Source organism: Aspergillus undulatus (genome assembly GCF_047715775.1).
Source record: "Aspergillus undulatus strain CBS 261.88 unplaced genomic scaffold BDV17scaffold_53, whole genome shotgun sequence".
NCBI classification, from domain to species: Eukaryota; Fungi; Ascomycota; class Eurotiomycetes; order Eurotiales; family Aspergillaceae; genus Aspergillus; species Aspergillus undulatus.
The window spans coordinates 112,852-131,082 of NW_027396657.1; the positions used below are offsets into that span (position 1 = coordinate 112,852).

Sequence of the window (18,231 nt, forward strand, 5' to 3'; positions counted from 1 at the left end):
TCACATTCCCCGCGGGTTGTGCGAGGCATTGGTAGTTTATTCCTTTTGTCGGCCGCAGCCAAGCGCTGCGCTCGGCGGCCGGAATGCCTGGTCAGCGTGAGCGTGAGCGTGCTTTTCAGCCTTCTTCAGCGTCTGCTTCCCACATCTCGTCGTCTTCCTTCAGCCCGCCGGACTTACAGCCACCGTCACAATCACCGTCACAATCGGATGATCGGGCGCTGCCAGTAGCAGATTCGTCATCATGCCATTATTTGGGATTCCCGCCTCAGCCGGAATCCCTGTCTTTTGACGAGTCTTCTCAGTTCGCTCATTATCAAGACATGGCAGTGGAAGACGACGAGCACCTTGTGGGCTCTTCTGCCGCCGGCCTTCAGGAGCAGCCTGTTCTTTATGGATTTGGGTCTGTATCTGCGCCACTCCAAAACGCCTACTCAGACGAGGCGCTCTCCGCTTTTATGTCGGTACCTCGTTATCCGGAAGCCACAAACAGTAACACGAGAATCTCAGTGTCGGAGATTGTTAATGCAGTTATTGAGCCAGGAGACTACTTTCGTCGTCAGTACACAGCTAGTCAGGAAAACGCAGGATCCCACATCTCTCCGACGGAACTGTACGAGTCCGATTCGGAGATGACCGATGCGCTGTCGGAGGCGGGCGGAGTATCTCTGGATGAATGGGACATGGACGAGATGGCCCAGTTCGCGAGTCATGTTACTCAAGATATCGACACCCAGAATAGCTTCAACTCAGCCTCGGCCACTACCGAGGAAGGTACAGCAATGAATCCGGATATGGAGTCCGAGCATAATACGTCGCGACATGCGCAAATATCATTTTCGACACAGGAAGATGACGGTGACACTCGAAAGTTCTATCTAGAATCAGGCGATCGCGATGATGATTCTGATACCGATTCGGACTCTATCTATGATGATCGCTCACATACTTCTGATGTCGATCTGGATGATTTCTACCGCCCTCCAGGTTACACATACTCCCAAGTAACCGGGGTCGACCATCCTTCCAGCCATGAGGATCACACCAACTTTTTCTCTGAAGCAGACGACGTGAACGGTGATCCAGCCGCGGATCCGCACTTTGCAGACTCTGTGGTTCATGGAACCAGTATGTGCGTCTCTTGTTAGTCTTGAACAAATGCTAATCCCCTAACAGCACAGGAGCGGAACTTCGATATCGGTCAGTTCATATCGCAGTGGATACATCAATTTACAGCCGCATCAATACAAATGCCGTCGCTCGCACCGCCAGTGTTTCCACAAACTCATATATCCAACATCCTCCGATCGACACCACCTGCCAAGATCAGTCGACCCAGCGGTTATACTGGGAACTTTTATGATCTCCAGCAAATCCCCTGGTGGGAGAAGCTGCGGGTTAAGCGCTCCGAAGCGCGCCAGTTACGCGATCAGTGGTATACATCGTACCATAATTTACAACTGCACCCCCAAATGCGCCCAAGAGTAAGACTCCCGGAAGAGGAGTTTTATTTCCGAGGAAAGTCCATGTACACGGGTCACAAGGCCACGATCCAGCATTTTCAACTCCGCAATCTGATGTCCGTTCCCGCGTACAACACTGTCCACTTTGCACACGAATCCAAACTGTATTCGTGGGTTCCTGCGTATTATGATCTACAATGCCTTATTGATTTGTCAATGCCTTCAACCGAGTCCGGGTTCCAGGGTCCCGTGAAGATTTCCACAATGAAATCGGCTGTAGGGGTCTCCATCGCTGGCGGCTTTTTCGGAGAATATGCCGTGCGGGCCATGGGGACTGAGGATAAAGGTGTGGAGGGCTATGTTACAAAAGACCCCAACGGAATCACCAACCACATCGACATCATCTCCAGTCGCACAAACCGCTCGCCAATCGGAGTCTTCGCCTCAAACGACCGGCACGTGCGGACGCTGGATTGCGAAACTAATACCTTCGTCAGCGACCATCAACTCACCCACGCGGTCAACTGTACTTCTACCTCGCCGGACGGCCGCCTACGCGTCATCAGCGGCGACTCGCCGGACGCTTGGGTCGTGGAAGCGGACACAGGCCGGCCGGTCCATCCTCTCCGCGGCCACCGTGATTTTGGATTCGCCTGTGCATGGTCCCCAGACATGATGCAGATCGCAACAAGCAACCAGGACAAAACCGCAATCATCTGGGACGTTCGCAATTGGCGTGCGCTGGAGATTATCGATTCCGACGTAGCAGGCTACCGGTCTCTACGATTTTCCCCGGTCGGCGGCGGCCCCCGCACCCTGATGCTCTGCGAGCCAGCGGACCGGATGGTCATTGTCAACGCGCAGACATACGAATCACGCCAGGTTCACGACTTCTTCGGCGAGGTTGGCGGCGCGGATTTCTCGCCCGATGGCGGCACAATCTGGCTCGCTAACACAGATGAGCACTTTGGCGGGTTCATGGAATATGACCGTGCACAATGGGGCCAGCAGTATGGGCTTGAGGAGTCGCCCAATGAGTGGGTGAAGGAGTCGGACCTCGATGACGATGAGCGGTGTATTCTGAGTGAGCGTGAGCGCCAGTCGAGGTACTTGTGGAATATGACCGACGAGGAGCATGACGAGTTGCTTCTGTACTGATTTACACTAACTTATATGCTTTTTGTTTGTCGTGCTTTGCGTTGCATTGTTTTTATCCCGGGTTTTGGGGGTTGCAGCATTTCAGCGGAGATACCATGTCTACACCTGTACACTGAGTATTTGAATATAGCTATATTGTACCATTTAACTGCTTTCGTCAATTGAACGATTGGGCTCAAAGTTCCAATTTCTGATGTTAAGCTGTTGCCTCCCATGACGTAGCCTGTGGCTGAGCAATGCTAGGATTTCCGACTTTGTACTAGGACATTGAGGGCTTTCCAATACAGCCAATTAAAATCCACAGTGTGCTCCACGATCGTCCTGGATCTCAGCTGCCCAGCCACAACCCCTCCCCCTCAGTTTCATACAATCAGTTAAATAGACGACGCATCACCCCGAAACCCAACATCCATTGCTTCCTTTTTTAATTCCCAAAATCGTCCAACCAACCATCTACTCAGCCATTAATACCAACTCACCTCGAAACAGCCAAAATGTCCTTTCAAAACATCCTCGTCGACGCCGTAAAGGACCACTTCAACAAAGACGACAAAGACGACCTCAACCCCGCCCTCTCCCACGCCTCCGCCCATTCCTCCTCAAGCGGAGACTCGTCCCTCTTCAGCTCCGCCCTCCAATTCATCAAGGAGCGCAAGAACGCCGGCAACATCGACAACGACGACATCGACGAGGAGCACGCCGTGAATGCGCATCGGCGGTATGAGCAGGGCGACGGGAACATGGACTCTAAGGACCTCGGCGCTGGAGCGGCGCTACAGGCGCTGAAATTGTTTAACTCAGGCTCTGGTCAGGAGACGGGTGGTGGGCAGGATAAGAATGCGTTTATTGGGATGGCGATGGCGCAGGCGGAGCGTATGTGGGAGGAGAAGAATGGGAAGGGGGAGGCTGTAAGTTTTCTTTTTCTATTTTGTCAATTGGTGATCTGTTTGAGGATGCAGTGATCAGCTAATTTTGGGTTTGTTTAGAGCGGAGACAAGCAGTCTGCTGTTAACCAGGCCGCTGAGATGGCGTTTAAGATGTACCTCAAGAGTCAGATGAGTGGGAGTGGTGGGACTGGGGGACCTTCGGGCTTGATGGGTTTGGCTAGCAAGTTCTTGAAATGAACTTGAGCCTTCTAGCGTTTGATGGTCGAATATTGGAATCATGGGCTCGGCTTTGTATATAGTGGCTGCCCGATGAGATTTTACGACTTGAAAGTTCGCTACTCTCTATCACTGCAGTGAGAAATTGATGAATTCCGTAAGATATATTTATCTTTCGTTTAGTTCCAGCCACAGGTATAGTCTTATTGAGGCGTCCCTTTAGAGCCCGAGTATGAGGGAGATTGAGTGTCCGTACATGGTCTGGGTTGAACATCCAACCTCGCTTTCTGACCTCTCCCGTCCTCATCCCACATCCCACAAGGACACCGTAGAATCCACGCCATCCACTTTCAACCCCGACAGCACTACAACAGCCCTGTCGGGGATCTCTCGGACTTTCTCTTTCGGTGCTAGCATGCGCTATCTCTCGGAGTCTCGAGCCTGAGCTGGAAGCCACCCAGTTCCACGGTTCAGCCAGCCGTGGACCCAGCAGTTCTTTTGACTGCAACCACTCTTGATGAAAGTGACGTGAACCAGTTTTTCGATGTGACTCCGCCAACCCCACCGAAGATGCAAAGACCTTCAGTCCGATCGGACCCCAACTGGCACGACACCGAACTCTGCTGTCGAAGCTCAAGTGGGTTTCTGCGGCGAATCTACGACTGCGGAGTTGTTTTCACACAGTCGCAAATGTGGGATTTTGAAGCCGCCGAGTTCATTCTATTGAAGTTTCACATTCTGGCATCCGTCATGGCGTTGTGACCTGCTGGGATCTGCGATCGTGATCGTCTCTACAAATCGAGCACCGAACCCCCCCATCTGCATCTACTCTACATACGGTCTTGATCCTGCGCCGCTGCGCGCTACCTGCAGCCTGCCGTCATGGTAGATGATAATGCGGCTGTCCGCGGCGTGGCAGCTGCGTTCCTGGCGCTGTCGAGCACGGCCGTAATTCTGCGCTGCTATGTCCGGCTGCGTATTGTCAAGGCGTTTGGGTGGGATGATGGAGTTATGATACTGGCGATGGTATATCTGTCCTCTCCCTTCGGTAGTGTTGGATACTAGGCTAATTCTGCAGCTATTCTACGCCATGTTCTGCGGGTGCATGATCGGCGGGTCTCTCTGGGGCACAGGGAAGCATCTCACAGAACTAACCCCCAAGCAAGGAGAGGTCGCGATGAAGGTACGTGGTTTCCGACACCCAGCCGGTCGCATCTATTCAGTGTCCATCCATGATAACACCAACCTTCCAGTACTGGTTCCTCTGCGACATCGCCTACGCCGTCTCATCCGTCCTCGCTAAAATATCCGTCTGCATCTTCCTCCTCCGCGTGATGCCCTTTCCATGCCACAGAGTCGCGCTATACAGCGTCACGGCGCTCGCAGTCGCCGCTGGCATAGTCTTCTTCGTCCTTCTAGTGATACAATGCTCGCCTGTCTCATTTTGGTGGACGCGAATGGTCGGAGATACGGATGGGAAGTGTGGATACATTGACGCTATCGCTATCATGCTGTATATCTTTAGCGTGACGTCGGCGTTGTTCGATCTCACGGTGGGGACACTGCCTATTATTCTTGTGCGCAAGTTGCAGATGAGTCGAAGGACGAAGGCTGCTGTTGCCGGGCTTCTAGGGATGGCTTGCATGTGCGTGCTTTCTTGTGTATCCCTTGCTGACCCGGCCATGTCCGGGTATGTTTGTGAATTGTGCTAATCGAGTGGTCTTTAGTGCGAGTATTGCTATCATCATCCGAATTCCCTATGTTCAGACGATACGAAATCCGGACTTTCTTTACGCAACCGTTGAAGTAAGTCTCAAAATTTCAGGAAAGCATACTCACTAACCAACAACCAAGATTGCAATATGGTCAGCCATTGAAATAGGCCTCTCTATAACCGCCGGCTCCCTCGCCACGATCCGCCCACTGTTCCGGGTCTTCTTCAGCCGCCCGTCCTCACGCTACACCCCCTTCACGTACCGCAACACGAACACAAACGACCGTTCAAACCCGAATAGCTACAGCAACAGGCAGCGCGGAGTTACCTCTCATCCCAAATCTAAATCTCACTCCCGCCGCACCTCAGACAGGAACGGCATCGCCGCAATTGACAGCGGACTCAGTATTGGCCTTGGGAGGACGAGGGGTAGTTCCGTTTCCGCTCCGACATCCGCGCCTACGTCTGCTTCTTGCACAAGTACCAACATTGATAAAGAGCGCTCTAGAGAGAGAGACAGTCGAGGAAGCCCAAGCCTAAACTTCTACGAACCGTACATCGGAATACAAATGATGACGATGCACCCGACCGTTGAAGTCGAAGGCGGTTGCTCCGATGAGTTCGGGTCAGCGCCGTATCCTGCTGTTGGGGAGGAGGTTTTGAATATGAATTATGATCCACGGTTGAGAGGTGATGTTGACATTGAGGGCGGAGAAGGAGAGCAGGTATCTGATGCGCAGCGCGCGAGATCGGGTTCGCGAATTGGTGTACATCGCACCTTCGAGGTTTCGAGTAGTAGTACGATTGATAGGGATGGTACTTAGGGTATACCTAAGGAGATTATGATGATTTTGGATGGGTGTTTCGGCGTTAAAAGAAGCTCGATTTTCGATATATGACTGATTGTCCATGGTCCATATTATATGGATGTGACTACCTACAGAAGTGATAATACCTTGGAGAAGGCCTTGAGATGCTATCCTTTCAACTAAGAATAGAATAAGAACCTTGAATGATTATTCGATGACCTGCCTGGATATTGACCGTGGTTCGAGGTCAAAGTCCACAATAGAAGCCATCCTGCTGGTTCATCTGGTCGGGACCCCATCGTGCCCCCCTTAACAGGGCTGTGTTGACAAATGGCTCAGAGCCAGAGCACAAACACAAACCGGTTGACTTCCCGTTTTCTTCGCTCAACCTCCCAATTCAACCTTCAGATCTTCAGTCAATTCTCTCATCGGCATGCCGCGCACAAGAGTGAAACCACAGCCAAGTTATCTCTTCTTCGGAGACGTTGTACAGGTTGCCTTCCCCCTAGCTCCACCCGCGTCCTTCCTCATCTTTTCCGTGGGCTACGCTATCTCCTCAAACAATACGAGTCAGCAGATAGACACATCCAAGACAGGAAACCCCAGAAAATCACCTGCTACATTGGTCCATGGTCCAGAATGACCAAACGCCGTGCAACGAGTCCTCTTATCTATCCCTATGAGAGCCAGAGTCGAGACCCAACCAAATCATGGGCACTGCCGAATCTACCAGCAAACGAGTATGTCGCTGCCCATTCCTATTTCGTTTTTCCTCGCATATAAAGGGGAGGTCATCGCCAACACATCTGACTAACCAGCGCGGTCAAATCATGTCTTCAGGATCCTTCCCAAAATGCCCATCTGGTCAAGTTTAGGGAGTTCATGAAACAGAGCGGCCACGAATTCCGTGACGATATTTCTCGAGCTCAGGCTATAGTCGGATTAAGACAAATGTTTGGTGCATCTTCCAAACCCGGGGATACAGATGATGGGAGCACGCATGGCAGCACTTCAGCTGAGAGCCATGATACAGCTGATGACAGCTCAGTGATCCCAGACATCCTCGAGACGAGATACGTGGGCTCCTGGAACCGCTTTGGAAGGGGACGATTTCTATGCAATCGACACATAAGCATGAGTCGGTAGACACAGATAGGCTGGAAGACGCCGAATTCAGACGTACAATGGCTACGTTGGATCAAGATGACGCAGTGAAGTATCTTATGGAATTAAAAGCCCCGGCAACTGATTACGACATGCTTGCAGATATCCGGATTAACTAATGGCCATTATCTAAGCATTGCACGAAATCGATCCTGCAATACCAATGGATGGAATGGAACTCCTTTTATTATTAACATACCATTTGCTTGCTTGATCGATCATCATGAAGAGATGACACGATCAATGGACGCCTTTCAAACCGGACTGACTTCAGCAATGATGCATTCTGATGGTGGAGAAGAAGATGCAGGCCGTCAGCTGGAAATTGAGAGAGCTGTCAGCCATATGGCTTGCTACATGAGCTTGATGGAGAACGATGTCCTCCCTCTGCACCACCGCCTAACGAGTTCCGAGTCAAATACGAGAATCAAACTTTCGGAACTATGGTATCTTTTCAGGGAAGATAAGGATTTATGCTACCCGAAGGGAGGCGATTTCCTTTCCGAGGACCGTCTCGAATACCAGGCAATATGGAGACTGGTGCCTGCGAAACCTCTCGAGTACGGGCGGAAGATCAAGACTAATAATGGTGACAGATTATGGAGTCTACACATGGACTGTTACTTCGACGATTTCAATGGGTATTCATGGGTTCCCGTGGCGAAGGAGTTTCATATCTTTCCCTTTGACGTTGAACACGAAGTGACATCGTCACCGATCTACCATTTGCGGTTTGCGCCAGATGTGACGCAAATCTTGAATGAATCTCGGGAGGTTGGTCGGAAATGCCTACTATCCGTCAAACAGAAGCAAATGTATACCAGGGCTGGACACTGCAACATGGGGTCAACAACAAACTCGAACGGAATTACATATCAAGTAATTTCATCATCGACTATACCGAGACGTTCAGAGCCCATCCAGGCTAGAAGAATAACCCCATCAAGTACTTCTTTTACGGAAGTAAGCCCTTCGGCAAAGTTACACCTTACCACAGATGGCCGAGAGACCCAGGTACCGAAGCTTTGGCCATGGACGAAGAATTTCAATGGTACTCATACTCTCATTTCCCCTTCACAAAAAATGACGCCTACTGGAAAAAGCAAGCCTTCATCATTGACTACGCAGAAGAACAAGATAGTGCTACCAGTCAAACTGAAGATGGCGAAATCCAAGATGAGCTCGTTCTCTTACCCCGGCAGTTGTTTGCATATGCCCTTCGTGATAGAAGGTTTGTCATACTGGAGGCAGCCAACCTAAAGCCGCTGGGAAACATAGAATATCCACCTAATTATATCTCCAAGTCATGAAAGTGTATTGTTGGCCCTTGTCCACTCGCATCTGGAGAACAATAGGTTGGGGCAGACACGCGATCCCTGGAATATCAATCAGCATGTCATCTGCAATAAAGGTCCGGGCCTTGTGGTTCTCCTGCATGGAACTCCTGGCGTTGGGAAATCATCTACAGCACAGGCTGTCGCGCTTAAGTGGGAAAAGGCCGCTTCTCACTTTTCCCTGAGAGGATTGGCGGTGGGAAGCTCCCGATGCCAAGCTGTTTCTCAAGGAGACCTTGCGCCTTGCCCAATTGTGGGGCTGTGTGATATTGCTAGACGGCGGAGATGCTCTTTCATCCCAGCAATTATCTTCAGGCTCTGGTGAGTGACGCAACGCTCTCACCCATAAGCTCAGTACACGCTAAGTTCAATGACAGACCTCCTCAGACATTGAAGGACTGGCCCGGGATCTTTCTTTAATACGACAAACAAGGTGGACCGTGTCCATAAGGATTTCAAATCGCGCATTTCCATTAGCCTTTATTATCCTCCGCTGAATCTCGAACAAACAGAGAGGACATGGCAGACCAACCTCGCCCGACTAGCGTCAGCTGAGGACGAGCGACACAAAGCGACAGGAAAGCCAACGCTTACAATTGCTGCTGACGACATTCTAAAATATGCTGTCGATCAGTTCACAAAGAGCAAGGCGGAGAATAGGTGGAACGGCAGACAGATATAGAATGCATTTTCGACTGTTGCTGCCCTTGCACGATATGAACAGCACAGGGTCGAGGATAAGCTCGCTGGCGAAGAGAAGTATGATATTAGGGCTGAGCACTTCGCTACCATAGCGTAAGGCAACTGGCGGATTTGAGTGAATGTTTCCGTGCAGCCAAGGGGGAAAAGTCATGTATGTTATGTATTTGATATTGGGATTTATTGTACTGTAATATGCTGCGGCTATGGTGTTGCTTTCAGGTTCATGGATTTATCCAAGTGTCAATTTGACTATGCATGCTACCGAGTTAGAGTACGCCCTGAGTCTTGAGAACAGATAACCAAGTGCTAGTCCATTGTTATGCTCAACCAAATACCAAAGGCGGAAAAAATCATCATAAAATACTCCATACTCCACCGCATTATCTATCCCCAGAGATCTCCACTCAGATAACTCCTCCAGTACTGTCTAGCAATGGCATCACTCCGGAGGTCTGTAGTTGCCGCCAAAAACGCTGCAAATCAAAGAGTTAGCATCAATCAAACAGCAATGCCGATAAAGACTAAGGGGGTGAGAGTGAGACTAACCGGTTCCAAACCCACCCCAGAAACCCAGTCGATGCATCGGCGTTGCGCTTCGCCCAGCCGTCGCCGACGTTATATTGCTTTTGGTCTTGGAGGCCGGCGAAGAGACCGCGACCGGCTGTTGGGTGCTACAGTATAAAAAGGAGATGTTAGTTTACTGGTTATGCATCTGGATGGCAGTAAGGAAGAGGAAGAGGAAATGAGAATGGAAGACATACCCGAGTGTCCACCGTGCCCTTCTTAACCCATAGGTCCGCTCCGAAATCGTTTTGGAGACGGGCTTGAGAGTTGGAGTCGCTTTTTGATGTCGATTTGGGATTTGACATTGTGAATTTGGAAGTTTGTCTAGTTTGGTGAGTGGAGAAGACCTTGTTGAGTTCGTCTTGTATGATATGATATGATTGTAGGCAGATGTCGACTATGGATGATGGTTCAATCGAGTTTCGATGTATTGAAGATGTCTTCAATGAATCTTTATTGAATGTGATGATGATATAGAAAGTAGGGATACCCCAGCATGCTCTGCTTCGGCACTCTTATACTCGACTCTCTGCGCGACATCGTATGGATGGCATGGCGTTCGCTCCCGGTGGCAGGAATAGGTAGGAACTGGAAGGCATGATTCCGAATCACCTCACCTCACGACCGTACGAAGGCCGCCATTATTCCTTCGACGAGCGTCTGAGGAAGCTAGGCTAGGCAGATAGACGGGCAGGACTTGCCGCTCGTCATGGTGGTATGCGAGCGGGTGGTCTGAGCCTGAGTGCCTGAAGAGGTTAGCATCGGGTTGACAGCGAAGTAGACTTGCGGATTGTCCAATGAGAGGGGCGATATAACTAACGGAGTATAGTACATTCTGGCTAAATGTTTTGGGGGATGATTGATGGCATGATGCGGTTGGTAGGATTAGCTTGGGCAGCTGGTTGTTGTTAGTGCCAATGTCGTTGAGGGTGGCATGATTGATTGGGGGCTGAGCAGCGCAGGATGCGGTGGCAGCAGAGCACGGGGCGACTCGAGATATCGGCGTAAGTAGGATTGTGAGTCAGTAGGGAGGAAGAGTTTTCTGATATCAGATGTTTGGTGTTGATTGGAAGATCGAGGGTGTTCATGTTCCTGGATGAACCATACTGTATGTAAGAGCCTCTCTGATCACGCGCAGGCCACGCGACCACGGCCAATCCGACTCCTCAGAATGTCAGACTCCTCATCTCTCCTTCCATCAACCGCGATGGCATCAATCCAAGATGTCACAATCCACCATTTGATCTACAATGCCCTCGTCTCCGCCTCTCATCTTCACTGACCATGGTCAAAACCCTCCGACCCACCGCATCAACTTATCCTACCCCGCCTCGACCCGCTACGCCACCCTAGCAACAGCTTACCGGCCGCAACTGCTCTCCATAAAATCCCTCTTCGACGACCTCGTACTCTCCCTCTTCCCGCCCTACTACCTGCCAAGGATAAAATGGCTCGCACGACACCTGCTTCGCCACGTCTACGATGAAGAAGAGAACGCCGAGATACACGGGATTGCAGAAGCCACCGGGATAGAGGTTTATCTGGTCGTTGCGCTGAATGTCCTGCTTGATTTGCTTATGGGGTGTACGAGCGGGGCTGCTCTATCATCCTCTGCGGAATCACAGGAAAGACATGACGCAGGCAATCGAATGCTGCATTTTCGCACCCTAGACTGGGACATGCCAGCCCTGCGGCATCTCCTATTGAAGCTCGACTTCGTGGCCGACGACAGCCCCAACTCTCCTGTCCTCGCGCCAAGCATCACATACGTGGGATTTGTGGGTGTTCTCACTGGCGTGCGGCGCGGTCTAAGCGTCTCGTTAAACTTCCGCCCGAACCATGATGCCAGTTCGTGGGTGAAGCAGGTGAAGTACTACGGCGGACACTTGGTTATTTTGCTGGGTTGGAAGAGGTCAATTTCGTCGGTGCTCAGAGAGCTGATTATTCCCCGTCCGAATTCTAGTCCGGAGGAGGTGAAGGAAGGGCAAGGGTGGTTGGCGCGGCTGTTTCGGTGGAAGAAGCAGCCGTGACAGGCCGCGCGTTGTTTCTCTCTGATACGGTATCGAGGACGGTAAACATCCCCTCGACAGCCTGCTATCTAATACTCAGCGACGGGCGCGAGGCTTACGTGCTCGAAAAAGACTACAAGACGACGAAAGTCGAATCCAACTCGTCGTTCATCGTAGCTACCAACAATGACCGCGACATGGAAACACCGCGGGCTATTGACAACTCTACATCGTCGCGGCAAGAACATACCGGCGCCTTGATGGCCGTGGGCGAGAGCGTCTCGATGGACGAGTTCATCGAGGATAGCTCTGAGCGACGGGCTTGTATGCAGGTGCACTGAGATGAAAAGGTCTCTGAAGCGAAACAAGCTGCGAAACGAAGGAGTCATACTGCACAGTCGAAGAAGGATCCGCTAGGTCGGACGCGCTCTTCCCAGGGCCAGAGACCTTCATCCGCAGCAGCAGCGGCAACAGCAACAGCTGCGTCGCCGTTTCCCACTCCAGGTACCGTGTCAGACTCAGAATCCCAGGTTACAGCGACGTTAGACGAAACCATAGCCTGGACAACCACATACCCAACAACAAACGAGATGACGCACTTCACGGCCCTCATGGATCCCACCAGGGGTACTGTTGCCTGGCTGCGCCGGTATCCCGAGCCCCTAGATTGTGGTTGGGAACTGTAGTCGGACCTCAAATAACCTCGTAAAGTAGGATTTTTTGTAGCTGGTATATACACATATCGTGACATCGTATCTCGTAGCTCTATCATATTCACACTTATACTCATATAACAATCAGAAGAGGCGGATCTTGTGCATATATATATCTATATCAAATAAACCCCTCCCTTGACCCATCAGTATCAGTATCTACCCTCTCCACAGCAGGCCGATAACTCTTCCTCTCGCGAATCCTATTACTAAACGTAAGAGGCGAGTTCAACACCGGACTCGAAGTCACACCCTCCCCCTCCCCCTTCTCCACCCCCGCCTCCCTCGGCAGCGGTTTCAAACCCGCAACAACACCTTCCCTCCCAGCCCCAGTCCCACTATCTGATACCGTCGGCAGCGGCACCCAAATAACCCTCGTATTAGCGAGTGCTTTCGGCGGGGGATCCGCACCACTCGTAGTTTCGGGCGTCACAATCTCATCGAATTTTCTATTTCTCGTTGCGCGGAGGATCGTCGATAGTGAATCCGTGAATGCGATTCCGTTGTCCCAGATTGTGAGCAGGCCCGCTATTATACAGAGAAGGGAAACAAATACGGAGATTCCGTAGGCGAGTAGAAGGTTTCGTTGCGAGTAGACGTATTTGGTTTGGTTGGGGGTTGTTGTTATGTTTAGGGTTGGGCCGGAGGTTGTGTTTCTGAGATGGTGTTAGTATTTCTTGGTATGGTTTGTTTGGCCTATCGAGTGGAGGATGGGAAGGGGAAGGGAAGACAAACAGAAAGTAAGGATTACTAAAGAAACTCAACGTAATATTCCTCCCCAACTCGTCAACAACATCCAGAATCGACCCCAGCGACTCAGACGTCGTATTCCCCACCTTCTCCCCATAAAATACCAGATCCCAAATCTGGCGCGAGTTGATCAGCGACGAGGAGTAGACCTGGCTCGTATCGCAACTCGACGGGTTCGAGACACATCGTCCCTCCAGGACATCCCGAAACGCCTTGAACATGGACGTATATGCGAATAGCTGGTCTTCGTTTGGCGGCGGCGGCATCTCGTGCTGACGGTGATCATGTACGCGGTTGAGAACCGTTAGGTCCGTGATGTGGATGTCCTGGGCGCCGTTCGTGTAATTGAAGTCGACGCCGTAGGAAGCGTTGTATATAGCGCACTCGATGACCCATCTATCATCGAGCTCAAAGAACGGCCAGACCGTCATGATGAATTTATTTGCGATATCGGCGTCAGGGTCTCCATTGTCGGCCCCCTGCACGGAATCCGGATACGCGATGCCGTGCATCGCGTGGGAGATGTTATCCGTTGTGGGCGTGAATCCCATAAAGGATGTATAGTGTGCGTAGTTTTCGCGCGCCCAGTCCTGGACTTGCTGGCTTATATTCGCGCTGGAATTGCTGCACTGGATTAAGGGTTCGTGGAAGGAGAGCGAGTATGATGAGTTTGGTGCCGGTGCGGGGATGTTTGGGATTGAGCCCTGGATTACGGTGCCTGTTATGAAGCGGGAGACGCTGGGCGTTGGGCCTGTCGGGCCGCCCATGCTCATGGTGTAGAATTTGCTGAAGGTCCAGTCAATTGCGGGCATTTGTTGTTGGTGCACTATGTGGCCTGTTGTGGACTCGACTGAGAGGGTTGATGGCGTCACGACTGTGACTAGGGGAATGCACCTGCCATTCCATTCCATTGTCAATACTTTTTACTTCGAGCAAGCCTTCTGGTAACTGATAGATCTCCACGTACCATGAGATCAAGCCCAAGACAGCCACATTTGGCCCTCGAAGCCAAATATGAAGATCCAAAAAGCTGAAGATGTTGCCGCGAACATCCCACATCGAATCCAGCGTCGACAGTCTTACCGGCCTCAGGCGTAATATCCACCAGAGGTTCTGAACCAAGGCGATCCCAACAGCAGTGGTCAAGAACGTCTTCGTCAGAAAGGCCATCCCGGTCCCGACCCTTAAAGACCATTCCTGCTGTGATTGCCCAGGGACAATGGTTCCGTCCAGGGAGAAATAGTAAAAATGGTGCCCGATGGCGAGTCCCAGGCCGATAATCCAGCATACGCCCATGGCCGTCGGCATCCGCCAATGGATGGCATTGGCATTGGCATCGCGCTTTTGTGGCCTGTCGCTGTCTGACGTGTCTATGTAGTTAGCCCGGGATCCTCTATGGGAATAGTTCGTTCTGAAGCAGTCCTGACTCACCAAACAGCGAACGACCTTGAGAAAACATATTTAATTCGAACTGATTCCAACCCGACTCGACTCAAACAGAACCTTAAGAAATCATTTATTTCCCAGGACCCTTCGTCGGAGGAAACCCCACCATATATGTATGCATCGTCGACAGCTCATCCCGAAGCAGGCGCTTAATATTTTTAGTAGGCCGGCCACAACATATCCCTAACAAGCGATGTGCAATCAGAAGCACAGGGACCCCGGGTTAATACCCACCCCTGCACGAGATTCGGAGATACCAGCATTGATTGGCCACGTTATTTTGTGATCGAGGCTGTGACGGGGAAGACCCTGCCGACAGGGCGGGATCTGTATCGTGTGGGCTTCGGAGGCTTGCATGCCCGAATTACCAAACGCCTGTGCAATTGGCCGTAGAGGATGTGGTGTTTCCTGAGCCTTGTGAGGCAGAAGTTTCCAAGCGACGACCACGGCCTGGAGACAATGGCTGTCAGCCAAACTCAATGATAATGAGTTTGTCCCTGAGCGACAAATGCCATGTTGACTGTTGAAACTCAAACGCCCGGCCGCCCGGTGGTAAGTAGCGTGCTCTTAGTGTAGCGCCCGAGAAGGGTCCTGCTCCTGATCAACGGTCGTTGGAGCAGGACCTTCCGCTATTGTCAGTGACGTTGGTGACAGTAAAAACTGAAATTCGGGTTTCCCTGTGAGGGAGGATTCTTGATTTGCGATTTCCTGGTGAAATTCGATTGGCGTTTGAGGATTGAGAAGGAGAGGCGGAGGATGGACGGGGGAGAAGCTTGAAAGCGTGATGGTATCACATCATTGCCTCCCAGTGACTTGCTCATCTCGCAAAGATAAAAGGTAGAAGCACATTGCTTGAGATAATAGAGACCAATCTTGATTTCAACCCGGATATAGGGAAACGATGGTTGGAGAAATACCAGGCTTCTACAATGGATTCATCATTACTACGGTATCAATCAATCAGCGACAACTCCCCAGGCGCTCAAGGCTAAACCAGAGAGAAGACACTAAGGGTGTTACTGGAGCTACTCTTCCAGGATCCAATGGGCCGATTACCGAGCTACAATGAATTGATAGTTAAGTAAGTCTCGTAAAGTCCGTGGAATTAGCATATACAAGCTAGGAACAAAGTAAACCGGCGGATGCAACCCAAGATAAGCAGTCAATATAAAAGAAGACACAAAGGGTGATATATTTACTACAGGACCATAAAGTATACGACGAAGGGGAGAAGAAAAAGCCAGTCGTGGCAGAAGCGCGTCGACGGACGTGAAAATAGCAAAACAGCAAGAGAATTAGATTATTCAAGATTGCTGCTCAACTATTGCTCCGAGGCACCAGTTTATTTGAACTGGTCAATGCAGCCCCAGTGCTGCTCAACACCGTAGGTGTCAGAGGAAGCGAACTTGGACTTCCAGGTGTCATCAGCGTAGGAGAAGAAGACGGAGACGTCGCCGACCTTCTCAACGAGAGCCTTGATGGCGGTGGCCTGCTGGGCGGTACCGGGGATGGCCTTACCGTTAGCGTTACCAGCGTTGGGCCAGCCGGTCTCGAGGTTGACAACGTCCTTGCCAGGGCAGACCTGCTTGAGGTCACGGATCTGGTTGCTGACGAGGGTGCCGGCCTCAGCGGCGCTGAACTCGGCGTTGAAGAATGGGTGGAGGTTGGCACCGACGACATCGACGACAGGGCAGAGGGCGTCACCGTTGGCGAGCCAGGTGTCGATGGGCTCAGCGGTGGTAACCTCACCAGAGTAACCGGCGGCGGAGAAGGCAGAGGCGGCGTCAGAGACGAAGGAAGCGAGCTCGGAAGCAGAGCAGATCTTCTGGTTGACGACTTCGTTACCGACAGCGATGAGGGTGACAAGGTCCCATTGACCCCAGTTGGTGATGTCCTTGAACTGAGGGCGGGCACCTTCAAGGCCGGTAGAGCTCTCGACGCTGACACCGAGGATCATCTTCAGGCCGTGGGTCTTACAAGCCTCACCGACGTACTCGAGGGTGTTGCAGTCAGTTCCGTAGACACGGACGTGAGAGAAGCCCTTCTGCTTGATGATGCCGACCTTCTCGAGAACCCTGTCCTTGGCCATGCAGTCTCCGTTGGCCTCGTAGGGAGTGAAAGTCATACCCATCTGAGCGCTGGCGCCGGTGGGGACGCTGGTGGCAGAGCTAGTGCTGGGGACAGCGGTGGTGGTCGAGGGAGCGGCGGTGGTAGGGACGGCAGTGGTGGTGGGAACAGCAGGAGCGGTGGTGGGCTCGTTGCTGTTGGTGTAAGGGCAGTAGTAGGTCTCATCGGTGCGGGTCACGGTGACGGTGGTGCCAGTGTTGGTGTAAGTACCGGGGGTGAAGGTGGCCGGGGTAGGGTAAACAACCACGGTGGAGGTAGGCACGTAGGTGGTGGTAGGGGCGATGGTGTAAGTACCAGCGCTGGGGCAGACGTAGGTTGTGGTCTCAATGACGCTGGTGACGGTGCTGCCGCTGGGCTTTACGGTGGCGTAGGGGCAGGTGACCGTCGTAGCGGTCTCGACGATGGTGGTGACACCACCGAAGGTGTGGCTACCGCTGGGGAGGTTGGTGGTCGTAGCACCGCAGACAGTGGTGGTGTCGGTGACGGTGAGAGTGGTAGCGGGGACGGTGAAGGTACCGGTCTCGGTGAAGCTGGTCACGCCGGGGGTGGGGAGAGTGACAGCAGGGGTCTCAGCGGGAGTCTCAGAGGGAACCTCAGAGGGAGCCTCAGAAGGAGTCTCGACGGGGGAGGCCGAGGTGGCAGTCACAGTGATGGTGCTGTAGCTGGTGGACTCGACAGTGGAGGTGGTCTCGGAGGTCACGGTGCTGGTAGGGACGCTGACGGGAGCGCTGCTGGTGGGAGCAGTGGTGGGCTCGGTAGTGGGAACCGAGAGCGGGATGGTAGTAGGCTCGCCCCAGAAGGTGACGACCTCGGTGTAGCAGCCGCACTCCTCCTCAGCAACAGCGGAAGAAGAGTGGTGGTTGTGCAGACCGCGGTGGTGCAGGCCCTCGTGGCCGCGACGGGCGTGGATATCAGCAACGGCGGTGCCGGCAAAGGCGGCCGCGGTGGCCAGAATAGCTCCCCTCATAGTGGATAGAAAGTAAACAAACAGTTATATAGGCGATTAATTTTTCGGTTTCGGAGTATCAAACGCAATGAATGCCCGCTGAAAGAGTGAAGCGGTGGTCAACAGTCGGATGGAAATGAACGACGGGGAGGAGGCCTCTGGACTGAAGATGGAGAGAGAGAGAGAAGGATCACCAGCAGACGAGGAAAAGGCGAGAAGAAGAAGGGGACGA

At 52.1% G+C, this 18,231-nt stretch overlaps 7 protein-coding genes across 7 annotated transcripts; 4 read left to right on the forward strand and 3 right to left on the reverse strand.

Annotated features, from left to right (window-relative positions):
• Positions 1 to 83: 83 nt before the first annotated feature.
• Positions 84 to 2,618, forward strand: BDV17DRAFT_294401 (WD40 repeat domain-containing protein; the record flags this gene model as incomplete). Its single annotated transcript, XM_073762824.1, has 2 exons — positions 84 to 1,125; positions 1,174 to 2,618. The coding sequence occupies 2 exons, from the start codon at positions 84 to 86 to the stop codon at positions 2,616 to 2,618; spliced, it is 2,487 nt and encodes an 828-aa protein (XP_073612341.1).
• Positions 2,619 to 3,112: 494 nt separating this feature from the next.
• On the forward strand, positions 3,113 to 3,742 carry BDV17DRAFT_294402 (uncharacterized protein; the record flags this gene model as incomplete). The annotated part of the gene is made up of 2 exons (XM_073762825.1): positions 3,113 to 3,526; positions 3,605 to 3,742. 2 exons carry the CDS (start codon positions 3,113 to 3,115, stop codon positions 3,740 to 3,742), a joined length of 552 nt encoding a protein of 183 aa, XP_073612342.1.
• An 861-nt stretch (positions 3,743 to 4,603) lies between these two features.
• On the forward strand, positions 4,604 to 6,259 carry BDV17DRAFT_294403 (uncharacterized protein; the record flags this gene model as incomplete). Its single annotated transcript, XM_073762826.1, has 5 exons — positions 4,604 to 4,747; positions 4,800 to 4,904; positions 4,975 to 5,366; positions 5,449 to 5,527; positions 5,576 to 6,259. 5 exons carry the CDS (start codon positions 4,604 to 4,606, stop codon positions 6,257 to 6,259), a joined length of 1,404 nt encoding a protein of 467 aa, XP_073612343.1.
• A 3,624-nt stretch (positions 6,260 to 9,883) lies between these two features.
• BDV17DRAFT_294405 (uncharacterized protein) lies at positions 9,884 to 10,313 on the reverse strand (the record flags this gene model as incomplete). The annotated part of the gene is made up of 3 exons (XM_073762827.1): positions 9,884 to 9,917; positions 9,991 to 10,115; positions 10,206 to 10,313. 3 exons carry the CDS (start codon positions 10,311 to 10,313, stop codon positions 9,884 to 9,886), a joined length of 267 nt encoding a protein of 88 aa, XP_073612344.1.
• Positions 10,314 to 10,728: 415 nt separating this feature from the next.
• BDV17DRAFT_183866 (uncharacterized protein) lies at positions 10,729 to 12,220 on the forward strand. Its single transcript, XM_073754984.1, has 2 exons — positions 10,729 to 10,762; positions 10,838 to 12,220. The coding sequence occupies exon 2, from the start codon at positions 11,259 to 11,261 to the stop codon at positions 12,036 to 12,038; it is 780 nt and encodes a 259-aa protein (XP_073612345.1). The 5' UTR covers positions 10,729 to 10,762; positions 10,838 to 11,258; the 3' UTR covers positions 12,039 to 12,220.
• Positions 12,221 to 13,052: 832 nt separating this feature from the next.
• Positions 13,053 to 14,962, reverse strand: BDV17DRAFT_183888 (uncharacterized protein). The gene is made up of 2 exons (XM_073754986.1): positions 14,448 to 14,962; positions 13,053 to 14,374 (listed from the first exon to the last, which is right to left on the reverse strand). Exons 1-2 carry the CDS (start codon positions 14,786 to 14,788, stop codon positions 13,180 to 13,182), a joined length of 1,536 nt encoding a protein of 511 aa, XP_073612346.1. The 5' UTR covers positions 14,789 to 14,962; the 3' UTR covers positions 13,053 to 13,179.
• A 1,045-nt stretch (positions 14,963 to 16,007) lies between these two features.
• btgE (putative cell wall glucanase (Scw11)) lies at positions 16,008 to 18,146 on the reverse strand. The gene has a single exon (XM_073754985.1). The coding sequence runs from the start codon at positions 18,018 to 18,020 to the stop codon at positions 16,269 to 16,271; it is 1,752 nt and encodes a 583-aa protein (XP_073612347.1). The 5' UTR covers positions 18,021 to 18,146; the 3' UTR covers positions 16,008 to 16,268.
• Between the last annotated feature and the right edge of the window lie 85 nt (positions 18,147 to 18,231).

Coding starts and splice junctions, on each gene's coding strand:
- BDV17DRAFT_183866 (XM_073754984.1), top strand. CDS start 11,259: ATGCCCTCGTCTCCGCCTCTCATCTTCACTGACCATGGTCAAAACCCT.
- BDV17DRAFT_183888 (XM_073754986.1), bottom strand. CDS start 14,788: ATGCCGACGGCCATGGGCGTATGCTGGATTATCGGCCTGGGACTCGCC. Junction 14,375..14,447: donor GTCTTGGGCTTGATCTCATG/GTACGTGGAGAT, acceptor ATGGAATGGCAG/GTGCATTCCCCTAGTCACAG.
- btgE (XM_073754985.1), bottom strand. CDS start 18,020: ATGAGGGGAGCTATTCTGGCCACCGCGGCCGCCTTTGCCGGCACCGCC.